The following is a 14932-nucleotide window of genomic DNA, read 5'->3' on the forward strand; positions in this document are numbered from 1 at the left end:
ATTTTAATTAATAAACCTAAAGCTAGCCACTCCTTTTTATCTAATTAATTTATTAACTAAGGTGAATAACGTCACCATAGAAACTAAGTGTTAATGAATTGTGATGAAGGGTAAATGAAGGCAACTGAGATCTCTTACTGATTTCCTTGACTTGCTTTTATTACAAAGAGTATAATCTATTATAATGGATTGGAAAAAGCAGTTGCTGGAAGGGTTAGACCCAGCTGAGCAGGTAAATGAGTGCTTGTATTTCTTTGCATTACCGAATGCAGGACATAATTACATCAAACCATTATAATTTAATATGCAACAGTATGGTTTTTAATTCAAATAATTGCCTCATAGTAGTTAGTGGGGCTGAGCATTTTGAAAGTATTGAACCGTAAATTAATTTATGCTTGGTATAAATGTACATGTACATACATTATGGCCGCTCAAACCTTTGATTGACTCACAATTTTTTTGCCTATTACAAACAATAATGCAATTTACATTACATGTATTCATGTTTTTGTATAGGTATTGTTGAAGGAAGAAGAAGCAAAACGAGAAAGAAAACGAGAAGAAACAAAAATTTCTCTAGAAAAGATAAAGCAGAGGATATCTGTTGCATTAGAGGATTACAGTGGTCGGGATGAAATAGAGCACTTCGATTCTTTCCAGAATGCTGATGCTGCCATTGATTTTGCCAGTATCGTTAATCCATCTAAGTTTTATAAATTGTTAAGTAACGCCCATATGCGTGCCAAATATGAACGGCAACTAATGATTTGTTTGATTGGGTTTGAAGAAAAGTGTGAGGAGAAAGAGCAGGTACTTCTTTCATTAGATGACTTTTTTCAAGAAACAAGTAGCATTGTAATGAATAAAATTCTAGCTGAAGACTTGATCGATTTAGAAGATGAAAATACTGTTGAGTTAGAAAATGCTATAGAGTCAACAATTGGCATGGCATCAAAACTTACATCAATTGTGAAAGAAATTAGTCAGATGCTAACAATGGCATCTACTTATCCAGACAGCAAAAAAGGAAGACGAAAACTAGAAAAGGCACTAGTCAGAGCAAGGGATCAAATAGAAGAATTGTCTGAAACAGTACAAATAAGCAAAGCAGCCTTGGAAAAAAGTAAAGAAGATTATAATGGTCTTAAGAAAGTTTTGGAAGTAAAAAATGCTGAGTGCATGAAAATACAAACAATAACAACACAAAAGAAATTACTTGAAGTTGAGAATAACACTTTACAGCTTGAACTTAAAAATGTTACAGAAAAATTAGAAAAATCTAAGCTGGAAGCTTCTCAAACACAGTCTAAAGCTGCAGCTGATTCTACAAATGAGATCAAGGAGTTACGAACAGCATTAGAGTCAAATCAACAAATGTGTCAGAAGCTTAAAAATGAAAAAGAAGTATGTGTGAAAGAGCTACAAGAAACAATTGATACCATGAGAGAAGAGCATGACATGCAAATGGCGGAAATGCAGTTACAGCATGAAAAAGAATTAGAAAACATTAAGGCAAGAGAAGTCAATTTTGTAGACTACGATTTAAAAATGTTTGAAGAAGTTCAGGAAGAAAAAGAAGAAGAAAAAGAAGACAAAGAAAAAGAAGTTAAAATTAGCAAAAGCATAGAGAAACAGGTTTCTGTAAAGCAAGATATGGATGTAATTGTAGCTCCCATTTCCAATAAAGAGAGTGAAGAAACCAATGATGTAGTTGCCCCTGCCATTAACGTTGTGCCCAATATGATCAAAAATGAGCCAGTTGCAGTAGTAACAAATACTGTTATCACTGTAAATAAGGAAATATCTGAAGGAGAAGCTATTGCTATAACAGCTTTACAGAAGGAATACGTTGAAAAGGAAAATGCTATGAAATCTGAGGTACAAAGTATCAAGAAAAAATCAAAAACAATCATATCATCATTGAAAAATGAAATCAACTTGAAAAGCATTTTGTTATTAAAGGCTACTGAGGAAGTGAGAGAGCTTAAGAGTTTCATTGACAAATTTCAAAGAGAAAGAGATAGATTAAAGGAAGAAATTAATCTATTACTGAATGAAAGAAGTGAATTGATGGAATGGAAAACTGAGCGGAAATCCAAAACTGCAGATTTAGAAAGTAAGGTGCAAAATTTGCAGCACCAGCTAGAGGAGGCTGAATCAAAGTTGCATCAACTTTTGCATCCAAAAGATATGGTAACACGTAGTACACAATGTGCACTGACAGGCTCTTTTTATTCATTGTCATCATCATCATACTTATCTGCTGATAGATCATCATCATGTGACACTCCAATCAAAGAAATTCTGTCATTTAACAGCTCCCATGATTCTCCAATGAGCAGTGCTCCAACACGTTATTCTGCTGCAAGTCCCAAATCTCCTCAAGCTATGTTCCCTAGACTAAATACTCCACTTTCCTCTTATTTATGGCAACATAATGATAGGCCTCAAAGTGTCACGTTTGATCATCCCATAGTAACGGAGTGGATGAAAACTTTTACAACTGTGATGAGATTTAAGAAAAGAGTCCTTGATATGATTAAAGCCCATGCTGAAACACAGGGTGCTAGCACGACACAAGATGAAGACAGCATTCCCAGCACATTCAGCCTTGACATGAGTAAAGAAGTACAGGGACAAGTGACACAGATGAGATTTGCTATTTCATCAACCCTTCAAAATTTGCAAGTTGGACTTCAGGAAAGCTTTTCATCAACAAAATCTCCATTAAGTGGTCAAGAATCACCTAACAAAGAAGAAATCAAGGATGAAGTTAACAAGCTCAACTCTCAAATTGAGGAGTTTAAGGAAAGACTTCAAGTGACAAATGACAGGCACCAAGCTGAGCTGCGTAAAAGTCATGATGCTGTTGCAGATCTGATCATGGAGGTGGACGACCTAAAATCAGATATATCTCATCTCCGTCAAATTTTAAGTCACTCAAATTTGGGAACTGCCTATTTCACAAGACTTGATTTCAAACGAAATGAACAAACTCTTTTGGAAGCAAGAAGGAAAAATCAAATTTCAGAAGAAGAATACAAAGTTGTTACAAGCAAAATGAAAGAGTATATTAGTATTCCTGGCCAACAGCTTCAAAGCCTGGCTCAACAAGTAAGCCAAGAGATTCATATGAAGGAAGCACTTAGCAGTGTCTTTCAATCAGTATCATCGCCTAAACAAATTGGTAGATTGGTCAATATGCTGCAACACTTTCAAGACAAGAGAGAGAAAAAATTTCATCAAAAGATGGATGCCTTGTCAACACGAAGAATTCGCTTAGCCAGCAATATACAAACTGCACTTACCAAAACAGAAAAGAACACTGGTCTTTTCCTTGTAAAGCCAATTTATCCTGTTAGGCCACACTCTACTCTCATGACCCCATTACAGCGTGCACCTCCACTAATATTACCTGAAAAAGGTTCTGTCTCTTCACGTGGTACCAATAGAGACACGAATGGGCCACATCCTACCCTCCGCCTCATCAGTTTTATACAATCAAATTCAACCCAGTATCAACATGCTCAAGATTCTCTCAAGAGGACAATTGAGACTCCACACTCACAAAGAGTTCGACCATACACTGAAACATCTCAGAACTGGTCTGTAGTTACATCAAGGGCACATTCTGCAAACCATCCTTCATTTTCTCCAGTCATACCGAGAATGGTTGAATTAGAAACCTCTCGTCTTCGTGAGCCCGTTTCCCTCTTGAAGAGCTGCAACTTGGAGCAGAGTAAGTATGAAAGCATTGGAAATTCTACTCAGAAGCCGAAGTCTAAAATACATGCACTACCATCAGTCTGTGTACCTAGTCTATAACAGTTTGACAAATTACATGAGACTGTTAAAGTATTGTTAATTTTAAAATGAAGTGTTATAATTTTGAGTGATATATGGAGTACTGGGTGTATTAAGGGACTCAGAGAAGAGGTCAAAGAGCCTTACAAAATAATTATTATGAAAAGTTAGGAGGGAGAGAAACATTGAAGCATTAACAACATAAATTTTATAGTGATAATGTACACAAATTATTAGAATTAAAATGAAATGCTTCTATAAAAATTATATTAAATTTATCACAAGGGAGACAGAAAGAAATCAAAGATAAAATACATACTGTTCCAATGTAGTAGCTGGCAGTTTGAAAAAAGTGAGAGAATTTTTGAGAGAGCTTCAAATGATAATGGTTCTCGTGAGTTATTGGCTCTGAAGAGTTACTACAGAAATGAGTGCAAAAGAAACATCTACATGTAAGTGCTCAAAGTAGATTGAGAGAAGGAGAAGACCTATAAAGCGGTTCAAGCAATTAGAGCCAGAGCAATAGTCTGATGTATTTGGCAGCTTGAAGCTGTAAAAGTCTTTAATTGTAGTTGGATGCCAAATCTGAATATAACTTTTTAATACTGTCACAACTGAAAGATCTCTACAAAAGATTTGGTATATAGGCTTGAGATAGTAGAGACGTGAATGTTCCATCAGAAAGGCAAAAGCCAAGGTCCCATATCATCATAGTGGAGAATACTACAACTGTTGATTGTATATCAATTGGGAGTTGAGAAGAAGACCGTTCCATTATCAAGATACGTATGCCATGAATATGTGATCACCAACACATAGTACATTATCAAGCTTGAAAAAGGAATGCAGCATCAACTTGGGCAGCAGAAATTATATGTAGCTAACTCCCTACGATTTGTCATGATAGAGGAAAATATGCTTTGAATATTAAATCCACGTAAATATCAACTTGACCAAGCCACCACAAAAAATGCAAACGACCAGTAAATATGCTTTGTAGCCAATTAATTTCCCACCAAATAAATTATGTCATGCTGCCTAACACAATAACACCTAACCCTTTAACTGTATACATGCAATAATTAATTGGCCTGAGCAAGCCTTACTTGTAGGTGAAACAGCATATGAGAAAGCCACATATCTAGTTTTTGCAGTCACTTTTGCCTATTTTGATTCCACAAGGTAATACAAGTAACAAGGATATTAGTCTAAAAAATGTTCCTGATATTGTTTTCACCACCATGCAAGCATGGGTTTTTATTATTTAGAGTCATAGAAGCCATAGAAGCCAAAGTCTACAATACATACAGTACCACAGTACCATCAGTCTGTATAGTAATTTAATAAATTACATGAGATTGCTAAAGCATTGTTATCAATGAACTTAAAAATGTAAAATAATGTTAAGTGATGTCTGGAGTATTGGGGGTATTAATAGGTAGTGTTCTTCCTAACTGATCATTGCCGTGAACTGAGATTGACAGCTTCTTGCTTGCCCATTTAAACGTGCATGGCAGCTTTAAACTAGGCTGCAAAAATTAGAGCTATTAATTATTTTCAAGAAAATGAAATACTCACATCATTGAGGATTCTTATGTCTTTCAGCATCATGTCAATATCAGATTTAGAAATAAAAACATGCAACCAAGTTCCTTGTGAAGCCAAAGGATGTTCCTCATCAGCAAATGCACCCTAAAGTAATTTGTAGTACATGTATATTTAAGAAAGTCCAATCAAAGCACATACCTCTATCCCAGATGAAACTAAAGTGATAGCCACATCACCAGTGACACTCTTAAAAGTAAAATGTCTTCCATGTTTGACACGACCACTAAATTAGCAATAAAACACAGTAAAAGGCACACTTTTGGTATAAAAATAGTTTTAAAACATGGATAATAATAATTATTTAAAAAAGATTTTTCAAATTAATTGTACATGTATGTAAACTATAGATCATTTGGAGCTTGGAAGCCCAATCAATTATGACATTTTACTACTCTACATACATGTACAGTACATGTAATTTTATTCCTTACATGTACACAATGATGTGGAAACTGTCAGACATGCCAGTCATTGTCAAGCATTGGTAAATAATATTGTCCAATGTTTGGGTTAATTAGTGCTGAAACGAATAGTGAGATATTTGAATATTCGTTCGTTTAGCATGCCAATTATTCGAATAGTGAAAAATACTATTTGTTTCATCACTAGGGTTAATTAACACTTACAGGACAAAATGACCGTTTTATTTACTCCAAATAATAACAAACAGATAATTTATAAAGTGAAGTTGGTATGGCTGCGAGAAATTAAAATAGTGGCTTAAAATGGAACAATTTTCAAGACTTTGAAAAAGCAAAATGAGCCATCTCTAAGCATCTAATGAGCTATCTGACAAATAGTACCTGACATTAGCGTAGCATCATTTTCAAGCATTTTCATGGTAATGTGCTATTAACAATGAATAGGACAAACGTCTGGTGGCAAAATTATTTTTTCCACATCTCTGCATGTACATGTACATGTATACTAGACATGTATGTGTTGATTGTGTACATGACTCACTTTAGTGCAAGAAACAATAGCTTAGCAGCTTCAAAGTTAAAAGATAATTCTACATAGTTTAAGCATTGTGTCCTTAGCAACTCCATTGTAGTACCACCTTCAGCCCCATGTGGAGCCACACTACCTACAACTGATATACTAGGACCCATTCCAGGAAGATCAGTAACAATAGCACCACCAGCTTTTCTTCCAGCACCATCTTCCCAGCTACACACAGCACTAACTCCACTAAGACAACTACCTTCCTCTGTAATGCCTTTCTGAAGTAAAGCCTATTAATTTATTACTTAATTTAAAACTATAAACAAGTACATTATTGTAGCTTACATAATTATCAGAATCCATTTCAAAAAGAGATTCCCCTCTTCTCATATTTGTGATTAGCCACTCACCTCCAGACCTAAAATGTACATACAGGTAATCATTAGGTTACATCATGTTAATTTACAATGGTTTCTGCCTCATAAGGTCTAATACACCTGGCACACTCCATTGCTGAGCAGCTTGTAACTCTTCACTAGTTATACCAACAATCTATTAATAGATAGTAGCAGCTAGATCCATATTGATTGATACCTGAATGAAACTGACAGACCCCAAAGAGGAAGAAAATGGTTTTAACTGAGGATCTGATGCTAAAAGCATGTGCTGAATACGAGAATCACTATTATCAAGAGACGTATGCCATGATATGTGATCACCAACACATAGTACGTTATCAGACTATTACAAAAGCATGACATTAACTATAATTATGACTAACAATTATATTACTTGAAAAACATAACGTGATAGAGCTTGCAGGAGTTCAGCAGGCCATGTAGATGGTGAACTAGGCATAGAAGTATCACAGTCCAATCTAAAAGTTAATTCAAAACCAAATCCACTGGCTTGATCAGGACCAGCCACCCTAAAAAAAGAAATTGTTGTCAGAAAAATCCTTTATATACATAGTATTAATGTCATCAAAAGTAATCTAAATTCCCTGTACACACAATATCAATATCCAGCAATAGGCTACAGTAAAAATAAAATGTATTCATGTGTAATGTGTACACGTACATGTACATGTACATGCACATGCACAGTCATGATGAAACGTAAACATGTAAATAGAGTGCCTACCCACATACAATGTACATTTCAAAGTCTAAACAAAATTACGTGCACTATAGCTACAATTAATATTTTGGTTCTTACATCAACATAAAAAGCAGAAATTTCAAGTAACTCCTTATTGTTTGTTATAGAGAAGAACATGCACTAAACCAAGCCACCACGAAAGATAAAAATGATCAGTAAATGTGATCAATTTCTTAACAAAAAGTAATTATAATAATTATTGTGCTGCTTATCACAAATGCGTTCACCCTTTTTAGTGTATACATGCACATGAATCAACTTGTAGTAATAATATTAGTTGATATCCCAAATTTTAACATGGACCTTTATAATCAAAAAGATACGAAAATCACAAATCTGATAATAACTCAATTTTAAGCTTGCATATTTTCAGTCTCACTCCACATTGTTTATAAATGCAATTACAAAGTACAGTACATAAAATAAACACTACAATATATGCACTTATTGTACAAGTAGTTTCAAAGCAAAAGTTGATTGGAAATAATCATAAAAAGTCAAAAACTGTTAAACTTACTCATGTACTCTTGAGTCTCCATATAAATCTGACAAACCACAAGTGACATAATGCCAGTGAGGAGGAATACCTTTCTTCTTATCACCAGGATTGATATAGATATTAATAAAGTCTAGGGGATCAGGTCCACCCAACCTACACACAAGTACAATCAACAACAAAGATCTGTGTGCTCACCAAAATTTGACAACCGATGCTATCTGAAGTGGATTTGGTTGGTCGGGGTAGACTTCCTTACATGCATCATAAAGTCCTTCTAACCCAATGGGTCTCCTCGCTGACATAGCCAACAGTCAAAAAGAACCTGGCAAGTGTTTATTTCTTGAAGATACACTAAAATTTAACCTCTCCGCCCCAAAAAATTTTGTCACGCCCTTTTGTAAAATTGACTTTTTTGCATTTCTGCATGCACCAAAAATGAGGTTGCTTTAACGTTTTAAAAACTTTGAGTGTTCTTGGCAAATGGTAATGCCTGTTTGTTTACTTGTCTAATAGATCTAGTGAATTATTGATACAAAGGTAACAATATCTAAATGTCATAAAGACAGTGGGTAATTATGACCCTCAGTCAGTAAACTAGTTCTCCTAAATGGCTCATTAATGCGAACAGAAGCCACAAAGGTACTGGGCTATATATATTCAAAAATCATTTCCCACTTCATTTCTTTCTTCTTCACTTCACTCTGTTCCTGCAAGAAATAAGTGCAATACTGAGCTCTGCTTTTGTGCTAAATATGTGATGTTAAACTGATGTAAGTCTATTATATATAATGCAGTTATCAATGACATTTACGATTATTTGATTTGAGGGAACAGCATAAAATCATTGTTATTAGTGCGTGACATTTTACATGCATTGTTATTAATGAATAGACTCACTATAGTTCCAATACAAGTATATGCTAATGATTAGCCACCCTCCTTAAATTGATGTAATTAAAAATTAGCATGGTACCCTGTTTTGGACTGATTGCAAGAAATATATTTTGCAACTTTAAGTTTAATATTCAGTATCTAATAATATGTCTGTCATTTGTTAAAATCATTGTTGTCAATCAGTGTATCACATTTTAGCTATGTCTATACATTCATTCCTTTATACTGTATGTAATTATTTGTGACCATAATTGACAAAAGGTACCTTATGGCGGGTAGTGAAATTAGTCCTTCTAGTCTAAGAAATCCAACTTCCTGAGCCCCATTTATCATAAAATTACTCCACAGGGTACAAAAAGTTACCATGAAACTTTTAGAAACAATGATTGCCTAACAAAGCACTCACAGGTTGATATTTTGAATTATAGCGATCAATTTAAAAATCCGCCATAAGGGCCCTTTTGTCAATTATGGCCACATTTCATTAAATTTCTTATGATACCTTTCACAATAGTTTTTTGTGAAAAATAGCCAAAGAGAATTGTTGCATTTTATGATGCATATACATGTACTTATGTTGTGTATTTACATTGTAGTTTGAGCCAATTTAGATCAAAATTTGATTTTTAAAGTTGCTCAAAATTGGACCAAAGAACATGTGCTATAGTAGGACATTTCATCAAAAATGGCTAAGAAGAAATTTACATTTTTATAATTTTTTAAATGCATTATACATGTTCTTATGTTGTGTGTAAGGTTTGAGCTAACTTCAATCAAAACTGGTTTTTTATGAATTTTTACAGTTGCTCTAAAATCCAGAAAAAAACAATGGGTTGTATTACAAGGTATTTAGCAAAAAGAGAATTTTAGTGTGAAAAAGTAATTTTTAGCGGCAGCAATTTGTATCAGTAAAAATAATTACTATAATAATTTTTGTTTACTGTTAGCAGCAGAATTCTCATAAGTGATTGATTTCGCTGCAGTCTATATCATATACTAGTTTTGTGTAGTATTGAAGCCACTCATGTGCACTTGTTATATAATATGACAGCCAGTGCCAGCTACACAAATATTATTTGTTCTCTCTTTCTCTTTCTTTCTCTGTGATGATTCAAAGATGTATTCGTTCTCAAAAGTAATGGGAGCAGTAGCTCTATTCCTGTGTCTTTTATCTGTTGCAGACTCACGTGAGTTGATCTATCATTGAATTCTGTGCAGATATTTAATCACTCCTTGTTGCTACTTTCAACCTTAGCCTGATTGTTTTGTGATAATAACATGTCATGTAAGTAGTCAATGTACTTTGTGTTAAAACAACAGAATTAATTTCTAAAAAATGTAAATTTATGTGCACTATTCATTGCCATAATTAGGAACATTTCTGTCATTACCGAACAATCTATTCATTTTTATGATCTGACAGTCTTATTTACCATCTCTCATGAATCATTGAAAAATATTTTTGTATGATATCATGCAGTATGGCTTACCTATAATAGATTTTGGTGCATGCTTTATTGCTTATACAAGGCAGTGTACATGACATTGTAAACTGAAAGTAGTTAGTAATTACAGTGTACAACTTATTAAAATTTACATGCATGGCTTTGTTCCATTTTTGTCCATGTTTACTTTATCTGGAGTGGGCTAACTGATAACAGTTGATTTCAACTGATAGCATGACAATGTCATAGTATATGCTTAGGCATTGTGTCGTTTACATAAAACATACACTTCATGATTATAATAGTATTATGAACTAATTTATGACTACAGAATTACAGTTTTTTGATTGGGGTACTGGTGAATTGGTTACTGGTGGTATATACAAAATAAATCAAGGATACAATCTGTCATTAGTATGCTTTTACAATGGTAAACCTGGTGGCCCTACAATAACATGGTTTAGAAACCAAATTCAAGGTACAATAATAAATTTTAGCATTATTTAAATCTTTTTATCAGTTCTAGATAATATGAATTTTATAGCATCAAGTATTACAAATACCAGCAAACTCAGTGAAGGTGTATCTATAGAAGACTTTAGACAACTCTTCCAATCAAGTAACTCAATCTCCTCTTTGATGTCAAGTTATGTGAATGGGTCTGATATCATACTTCCCGATTCTTCTATTGGTGGGCACTATACCTGTGAAGATGGAGACAACTTGCTAAACCTTACTATTGTTGTGTCAAGTATGTGCTCTTTGTGCATGTGCACAAGATTTTGATATAGTGCAGCTTCTTGCCAGTGGATAATCAAATTACTTTAAAATTGGCCCAAAGATTATATTTTGACAAAAGTCACAAGGAGAGAATTTACCATTTTAATAAGTTTTTTCTGGTGCACATCCATGTTTTAAGTTGTATATCAAGTGGGCCGGCTGCCATTGGTCTTCGACCGAATTTCATCCAAAATGGCTAAGAAAGAATTGTCAATTTTTTATAACTTTTATAACACATGTACATGTTCTTGTGTTGTATACAAAATTGAACTAATTCTGAGCAATATTGAATTTTTAAAGTTGTTTCAAGTGCCATGTACTGTTTGCAGTGCTTTTCAGCTCATGAAGCATGTTGTTTACCTCACATAGCATGCTTTGTGAGAAACCCTGTGCATATGTATATAATATAAATGTATGATTTTAATTAAAGTGGAGCTTTATAAGATGGATAGCTAGATCTAATATCTCCCTTAAAACTGATTTAACATAGTCAAGCTGTTCACACAATATGATTCTTCTTGTAATTTGACATTTTAGGTCCTAGTGGATCTTTTTCTGAGTTTTATGTCAGGATGACTGGTTTAATTTTTAGTGCAAGCTCTGTGAATAATAAGGATTATGATTTAGCAGTCTTTGAGTCAAGAGTAAGAACATTCATTTGTTATGCACACATTTTCAGAGGTACAGTGTCAAAAGAAAAAAGTTCATTAATTCATTCAATAAAATTTATTTATAGCACATGCACATATACAATTACTAATGAAAAGAAAACTGTACATTGAAAGACTGTCATGTATTCCTTCATTTTCTCCTCCCTATAGCTATTTACTAATGCTGTTATTGCTGGTTTAAATGCATCAGATGATCCAATCAGGACTATATCTTGTTCCTTTGTTCCACTGTAAGAACCTATAGCTCTCATTCACATCATATTAACTATATACTGCAGTACTGCACAGCATTTTGGTAATCAGTCATTGGATCGCATTGAGTGTAATGTAAGAGAGTATCCACCAAATAAGCAGTTGATGTTGAATGTGGCACAAAATATTTATGAAACCATTAACCTGTTAGTTTCTGAGGATTTTCAAGAGCTTCAAATTTCAGGTACATGATAAGTAGTTCAACAAACTAAAACTATTGTAATTGATTTAAAATTTATTGTATATTTTTAGAATTCGGGTTTTGTAATGAGAGCTATACTACATCATCAGTGTATGGTAATAATACCTGGCCTGAGATAGCCTTGACTAGTAGAAGGACTAGTTCTTCTGTTTCACGTTCTTGTAATTTTGGTTGTGGTTTTGTTACTCGAATTTGTCGTGTTACTGGTTGGGATACTCCTGACTATAGTCGATGTGGAGTATGTAAGTTTAATTATTGAGTAGCTTCATTTGGTATAGTAGAATTCACATTTAGCCCCAATACCATATACAGTACAAGACAATTTATTGGCAGGAAATTAATATTGGTCACTGGCGGTTCTATGAAAAAATTGCCAATAAGAATCTGCCATTTTGTTTTAATCTGAGCATGTGCAATATATGGGACACAGCACAAAATTGCCAATATAAAATCCGCCAATTTTATTCCACAGGAAAATTCACCAAATATTACTCCCACCAATAAATCATCTTGTATGGTAGCAAGTATATTTCTTCTACATTTTAAGCATGATTAGAAATTTTTGTTCATTTTATTTTTGTTCTGACCAGCCATTTTGCACATGTGGCATTGAGGAAATGCCTTTTTGTTTGGAAAGTATTCATTTCACAAGAAATGAGAATGAAAAGAACAAAATTAAATTCTGAAAAAATATACCCCTTATACAGTATGTATTTTTCTTATTAGATCATATAAGAAATTGAAACTGATATAATGTTTTATAGGCTACTTTTATACCATAGCATGCACCTTATTTTACTAAAACCCAATCGAGATTATACTACGTGTATTCTCTATGCAAGTTTGTTTTTATGTACAATGAGAAAAATTATCCTTGCATCAGAGAAGCAATAAAATATCAATTATTGCTACTTGCATAACTTTATCTTTTTTATATAATAGCTGCAGAAACCGTTTCAATTTTTGACATTAACGGTGCATTTGTCAGAGATTTTTATACAATAAATCAAGGATATTTTTTTTTATTGTTCTGTGGAATATTTTGCAAAACAGGAGAAGAGTTCAAGTGGTTTGATTCAAATGGAAATGAAGGTAAAGAAATTCTATTGATACGGAAAAATGAATTCATAATTTTTCATTTTACAGTTCAAAAATTAACTGAGTTCATTAACTCAAGTTTCACATTAGTAAATGATGGAATAAGACTCCTTAATGAAGAACTCTCCATTTCTGATTTTAAGGGACTCTATTCACAGCAATTCATTGGTAGAACATATTTAATAAGTTACATTGACTTGAGACGAGAGAGTGAGCTTATACTACCTGGTATAAGTATTTCTGGATCATACACATGCAGATCTTCATCTGGGAATTACTCTCAAACAGTTTCAGTCAGTACTAAAAGTATGTAGTTAAATTCTCCTACTTTTATGTTAATTGTTATTATTTTAGATCCCAGTGGCCCATTTACTCAATTTTTTTTCAGATTCACTGCTTTCTTTATTAATATAAGTTTAACAGATGTTGAGGATAAAGATTATAAACTAGAAGTCTTAGAAGCGAACGTATGCATGTACACTATTTGTAGCTTACAGAAAAATTATTTATTTTACTTCTTTTTTTCAATACAGATATTTAATGAAGCTGTTGTTGATAGTTTCAATGCAACAATAAATCCAATTAGGAAAATATATTGTCACTTTGTTCCACTGTAAGTTGATTCATAATAAGTTTTATATAGTAATTGATATAGAATGGAGGAGGATGTTACTGGTGATCGTGTAGAATGTGATGTGAGGGAGTATCCACCAAACAGTTCATTTGTGGCCATTGTTTGGCAAAACATAAGTACCTTTATATCAGATACTGATAATAATGCATTTCAATCTATTGTAATGTCAGGTAATATTGACCCTAAATTATTGACCTTATACAATTGTGGCTTTCTAGTCACTGGGTTTTGCAGTCAAAGCCAAACTGAGTCACTAGATTTTGGTGTTCACACATGGTCAGAGTCAGTTGGTAATACTATACTTGCATTGCCTTGTGGTAACCATCCTATGATAAATGTCACTCGAATGTGTCAGACTAATGGAGTTGGTTGGGAAAATCCTGATTATAGTCAATGTGAAACTAGTGAGAAGATAACATATTGATTTGGTAGATTATTTTTTGTATATCACAGATACTTGTGAAAATGACACTATTGTAACAAATCGTGGTACATTTCAATGGCCAGTAACACCAGTTGAATCATTAGCTTTTCTTACTTGTCCTCATGGTCCTATTGGAGCTAGAGCTATTAGACAGTGTAGAAGGAATGGTGCCTGGGACACTCATGATATATCAAACTGTGCTGATCCTAGGATTACTGCTGAATTTGCTAGCATAGCTGATGTAAGTGTGTACCTATTGAATTATTTTAAGTGCATTGTCATTTTTAAATAGACTAATGTAACTCTTGAGAATGTTGTACAAATTGTTCAGAATCTTTCGAATATTGTGATGTTAGCAAGTCAGCCTGGTGATCAAAATGAAAATAACCTACGCAATGTATCATCACTCCTTATTCAAACTGCTAATTTATTCTCTAGTCCTAATGTAATCATAATGCTATCTACTGAAGATGTTTCTATGGTATGAATCTAAACTATTAGTAGTAACTGAT

At 33.5% G+C, this 14932-nt stretch overlaps 3 protein-coding genes across 3 annotated transcripts; 2 read left to right on the forward strand and 1 right to left on the reverse strand.

Moving 5' to 3' along the window:
- Positions 1 to 70: 70 nt before the first annotated feature.
- On the forward strand, positions 71 to 3901 carry LOC105313818 (myosin-10-like). Its single transcript, XM_020002049.1, has 2 exons — positions 71 to 232; positions 520 to 3901. Exons 1-2 carry the CDS (start codon positions 185 to 187, stop codon positions 3826 to 3828), a joined length of 3357 nt encoding a protein of 1118 aa, XP_019857608.1. The 5' UTR covers positions 71 to 184; the 3' UTR covers positions 3829 to 3901.
- Positions 3902 to 5155: 1254 nt separating this feature from the next.
- Positions 5156 to 8389, reverse strand: LOC100631682 (suppressor of fused homolog). The gene is made up of 10 exons (XM_003382309.3): positions 8216 to 8389; positions 8039 to 8173; positions 7153 to 7288; positions 6955 to 7101; positions 6827 to 6912; positions 6706 to 6778; positions 6379 to 6650; positions 5554 to 5638; positions 5386 to 5499; positions 5156 to 5336 (listed from the first exon to the last, which is right to left on the reverse strand). Exons 1-10 carry the CDS (start codon positions 8320 to 8322, stop codon positions 5211 to 5213), a joined length of 1281 nt encoding a protein of 426 aa, XP_003382357.1. The 5' UTR covers positions 8323 to 8389; the 3' UTR covers positions 5156 to 5210.
- Positions 8390 to 9968: 1579 nt separating this feature from the next.
- Positions 9969 to 14907, forward strand: LOC109580167 (uncharacterized). Its single transcript, XM_019993078.1, has 15 exons — positions 9969 to 10101; positions 10691 to 10837; positions 10880 to 11110; positions 11677 to 11783; positions 11961 to 12040; positions 12089 to 12246; positions 12315 to 12506; positions 13207 to 13356; positions 13411 to 13668; positions 13717 to 13829; positions 13896 to 13975; positions 14018 to 14166; positions 14215 to 14400; positions 14450 to 14661; positions 14713 to 14907. Exons 1-15 carry the CDS (start codon positions 10032 to 10034, stop codon positions 14905 to 14907), a joined length of 2328 nt encoding a protein of 775 aa, XP_019848637.1. The 5' UTR covers positions 9969 to 10031.
- Positions 14908 to 14932: the final 25 nt, after the last annotated feature.

Source organism: Amphimedon queenslandica, unplaced genomic scaffold (assembly GCF_000090795.2).
Source record: "Amphimedon queenslandica unplaced genomic scaffold, v1.1 AMPQUscaffold_13522, whole genome shotgun sequence".
Lineage (NCBI taxonomy): Eukaryota > Metazoa > Porifera > Demospongiae > Haplosclerida > Niphatidae > Amphimedon > Amphimedon queenslandica.